The sequence below is a fragment of the Oratosquilla oratoria genome, chromosome 36 (genome assembly GCF_046742065.1).
Source record: "Oratosquilla oratoria isolate Oo_2021 chromosome 36, ASM4674206v1, whole genome shotgun sequence".
In the NCBI taxonomy this organism is placed as follows: Eukaryota; Metazoa; Arthropoda; class Malacostraca; order Stomatopoda; family Squillidae; genus Oratosquilla; species Oratosquilla oratoria.
This window is the reverse complement of record NC_134812.1, coordinates 34,937,787-34,942,480: the sequence shown is the minus strand read 5'-3', so window position 1 is coordinate 34,942,480 and position 4,694 is coordinate 34,937,787. Positions and strand designations below refer to the sequence as shown.

General features: G+C 39.6%; 1 protein-coding gene across 1 annotated transcript; it reads right to left on the bottom strand.

Annotated features, from left to right (window-relative positions):
- Window positions 1–574: 574 nt before the first annotated feature.
- LOC143018961 (uncharacterized) lies at window positions 575–1,411 on the bottom strand. Its single transcript, XM_076174591.1, has one exon. The coding sequence runs from the start codon at window positions 1,275–1,277 to the stop codon at window positions 744–746; it is 534 nt and encodes a 177-aa protein (XP_076030706.1). The 5' UTR covers window positions 1,278–1,411; the 3' UTR covers window positions 575–743.
- Between the last annotated feature and the right edge of the window lie 3,283 nt (window positions 1,412–4,694).

Genomic DNA, 4,694 nt, shown 5'->3' with positions numbered 1-4,694 from the left:
TACTACTAGTGAGCTTGGCGTCTTTCCCTGCCACCGAGCTCATGGACACGAGCAAGGTACACATGATTTTCATTATGCAATCTAAAGAATGAATCGAGATTAAACTATATGAGACAAATGTGTGTACCATAGACTTCAAATTTTGCTAACATGTGGTATACTGATCGGCTGTTTCTTGCAATGTTTTAAGCCCGGTGACCAAGCGTCTCCGTTCTCGTCTCAGCGAAAAATCAAACTTGCATCTCCTTCCTCTCTCTCTCCCGCCTCTTCCTCCTCTTCTTGCGCCCACAGGCAAAACTGGTCTTCCCGATTCTCTTTACCTGCTTGGTTAGGGCAATGCGTTATACTGAAAGTAGTTTACATGGTAAGCTGTTTGAATAGCCTTGCCGGGAGTAAGTTGACAAAATCGAAATGTTACTCTTTAATCTTCCATCTGTTCTTTCACATTTCGCCATGATATACCATCCTGTGGCTAAAGTTCCCACACCCAAAATCAAAGTGAGTTTCTGAGAATCAGTTATTGTTAACAGTGTTAACATTCGTATTATAAACACGTGGTTAGAAAAATGAATGATAATAGTTTAGTGTTTATTAATAGTAAATATATGCATCTTTGGATTGGGCAAAAACGCATTTTGTATCATCTGTATAAGCATGAACTTAAGTTAGACTCAGTAACCATCTACAGCAACAGCTTCAGGTGGACACCTAAGCTTCTTATGACAGGTTACTTTAAAATATTCTTATCGTCCATATCCAAGGGGTTCTTTACACACGTGCTCCTTAAGACACCTGTCGAAGCAGCACTTGTCCAAACCACTGCACACTCCGTCACTCGAGCAGGTGATGGGAGGTCCGAAGATGCGTGGGCACACGGGTCTCACTGGTGGGCACTGACCGGGCTTGACGATCTGTGGTGCGATGGGGTCGGCTGGTTGGTTGATGTTCTCGCAGCAGTAGGCCGCTCCTTCAGGAGTCTTGCACCAGTAGCGACAGTTGCTGCTGGGGGCGACAGGAGGAACAACTCCACCGACGATACCGTGACCAACACCACCGACCACGGGATGTCCTTGGTGACTGAGAGGAGGTATTCCGACTTGGGGTCTCCCTCCGAAGTGACCAGGACCGCCTACTCCATGAGTGCCGAAGGGAGGGCCCTGTGCATGAGGAGGAGGTCCTCCGAAGAATCGAGTGTTCTCATCTTCACCTTTGTCGTCTTTGAGTTTCTTACCCGCCACCAATGCAAGGGACATGAGCAGAACACACAGGAGTTTCATTCTGTAGGTCGGAGTACGGCACGATATCAATATAAATCCTGAGTTCGAAGTATGCCAGCAACTTCAGGGATACTGAGAGACGCTCGGCTTCTTGTGTTGCAGAGGTGAAGCTCGAAGATCGTATGTGCCAAGCGGTTGTTCGTCCCAGCTTATATAGCGGCAACTAAACTCACCTCCCCATCTTCTCTTCCTTCCTTTTCCACTCCTTCGCAGCTCTCGCGTTTGGGAAACTGGAATTTCCATTGCTGTGCGTCACATCCTTCTTATCTAGGGGAATTATTTGCATGTAAACATTTAGAAAATGGAAAATGTTTTCAGTTTGGGCACAAATATTTTCCTTGTTGGCACATAGACGAGAACATAGTTGAGGATGAAGTTGTTCCTTGGTAGAGCTTAGTGACTATGTTGCAGTCATTTGCATCAAATCAACATATCATTTCTCACTGTCTCGCAATCTTGAGGACTATTGTACGAGGATGATACATGTTGGTAGATTTATGTAATTTTCCCTGGTTCATGTTCGTTCTTATTCCCAATAGGTGGTTGTATTTAGATGAAACAAAATCCCAAAAGTGAGGATGTTTAACTTAGATGACAGGAATCATCATGAAAATCATTAGATTCAAAGATGACATGAACGTCATCCTAAAAACCGAATAAGGATATGATGCAAAAAATAATTAGAATGATATAGAAACGTATTGTATTTCTTATATATGTACATAGAAATGGTGTCGTTCCCGTCATCTCCAATGAATAAATTGGTTGGCATTATCAATAATGAAAGCTTCTGAGCCATGCATTATTTTATTCTGAGGTGAAGTTTAAAGCCACACTTTGCGTCGACAGAGCCCAAGGTATATCCGGTTCTGTCTCTCCTTTAATCCGGTTCCAGCCTCATGCGAACCCGATATCGACAAATTTTTGTTATATTTCTAAGATTATTTATGGCAGGAATAACATTATAAACCATTTCACGGAAATTCGACTGTTTCCTACACAGGTGTTAGGTTTTCTAATTTCATTCAGGCTAAACTTAGTCGATTTTATTAAGTTTCAAAAGAAAGCGTCGTAAATACTGATTCTTTTTTATACTCACAAATTTTCCTATAGATTATTCATGTTTTGGCAATGTACTTACGATCCATCATGATTAATATGGCGATATATAACAGTATCTAGAATTTAGATTTATTTTTATATTAGTGGAGACATTCATCTGATGAATATTTGAAATATACTCTTAGGATAGAAATGTGTTTATAAACATCACCAGATTTCATATTTTCCACAGTTTTTTTTTTTTTTTTTTTTTTTTTTTAATCTGCCCTTTTAGTCATACCTGTCCTTGTCTATGCCCTCGGCAGAGAGTACCTATATTAAATCTCAACATTCTGTAGTTGGCCCATGTAGACATCTCATTTCTTGATCAATAATCCTCTAACTTGCCAAGGTTTCCTCTTTCAGAATGAGTCGGGTCAAGTTAGGTCAGGTCGTATTAGATTGGGTTGAGTTGGATTGGGATGGGTTAGATTGGGTTTTGTTCGAGTTAAATCCAATCGTGAGATCGAGAGAGAGAGATTGAGAGAGAAAGACGAAAGAAGAGCAACAGATAGAAAGAGAGGTGGGGAAGGAGAAGGAGAGTAATGGGAGTTGGCATGGGATGTTTTCTCAAAGTGACGATAATGTGGATCTCATGATTCGGGCACCGAAGTAAATTGATGTAACAACAAGTCACCGTAATTGAAAGAAAGTAAATCTTTTGAAAATATAAGCCTTTACAGGTATAGATAAACATGGTTAAAAATACAGAAATACCCACTTATTCTGCTGTTTTAAGAATTTTGTTAGTAACTTAAAATAAACAGGATTTGGCGATAAGAATTTCAAAATATTTATGCATATATACATATATATATATATATATTCATATATATATATACATGTGTATATATATATATATTTTATATTCATATATGTATATATGTATATGTATAGGTGTATATATATATATATATATGTATATATGTGTGTGTGTGTGTGTGTGTGTGTGTGTGTGTGTGTGTGTGTGTGTGTGTGTGTGTGTGTGTGTGTGTGTGTGTGTGTGTGTGTGTGTGTGTGTGTGTGTGTGTGTGTGTGTGTGTGTGTGTGTGTGTGTGTGTGTGTGTGTGTGTGTGTGTGTGTGTGTGTGTGTGTGTGTAAAATATTTTTCATTCACAATAAACATGTGCTTGCTCTGATTCAGAAAACGGTACCTAACTTACTTTCATTGGGTATGAACACGTATGGAATGGAGACAGTGGTGCTGTCATGGTTTAGGTTTAATCATCGATATTAGAGAAGAGTTGAAGGAAAATGACTGTGAGTCGGACAAATCAGCGAGGAGCCTTGCACACGAACTCACCAAGACACCTGTAGAATAAAACCACTTGTCCAAACCATTGCAGGCCTCACTGGCGAACACTGACTGGACTTGACCATCTCTCTTGCAATGGGGTCTGTTGGTTGGTTGACGTTCTCGCAGCAGTAGGCTGCTCTCTCGGAATGCGGCACAAGTAGTGGTACCATCTGTCAACAATAATAGAGTTGTCTGCAACCTGATGAGCTAAAGAATCGAAGAGTGGCTGGGCCCCCACATCTACATCTACTAGGAGCATTAGTACTAGTGACCTTGGCGTCTTTCCTTACTACCAAGCTCATGGACACTATCAGGGCACACATGATTTCCATTGTGCACTCTAAAGAATGAATCGAGATTAAACTATGAGAAACAAACGTATGTAGTACGGACTTCGAATTTTGCTATAATATGTTACACTGCTCGGCTGTTTCTTGTAATGTTTTGAGCCCGATGACCAAGCGTTTCCATTCTCGTCTCATCGGGAAATCGAATTAGCATCTCCTTCCTCTCTTCCTCCCTCCTCTTCCTCCTCTTCTTGCACCCTCAGGCACAACTGGTCTTCCCTGGTCTTTGCCCGTGCTGGAAGTGGTTTTTTTTAATGACGTCATCAATCTTTCCTCGCGTCCCCTGCTTGTGGACTGCATGAGGGAAAATGTACTGAAAAATCAGGTTTTCAAAGTTTGTGAGTGCAAATACAAATGACTCTTTGACCTTTATCTACCGTAATGGACACAATTCAATCATAATGGACCATTAGGAGATTCCTTTGTAAGCACTGGAATATGTAAACGCAAAAATTGTAATAAATAGAAATAAATAAATGGATAAATAGATAAGTAGATAAACAAATATCAAATATGTAAATAAATAAATATATAAATCAAGTAAACCAAGTAAATCAAGTAAATATGTTATTAAATAAATAGATGAATGAATAGGTAGATAAATAAATCAACAGATTAGTTAATAAAAGAATAGATATACAAGTGAATATATGAATACATAGATAAACAAAT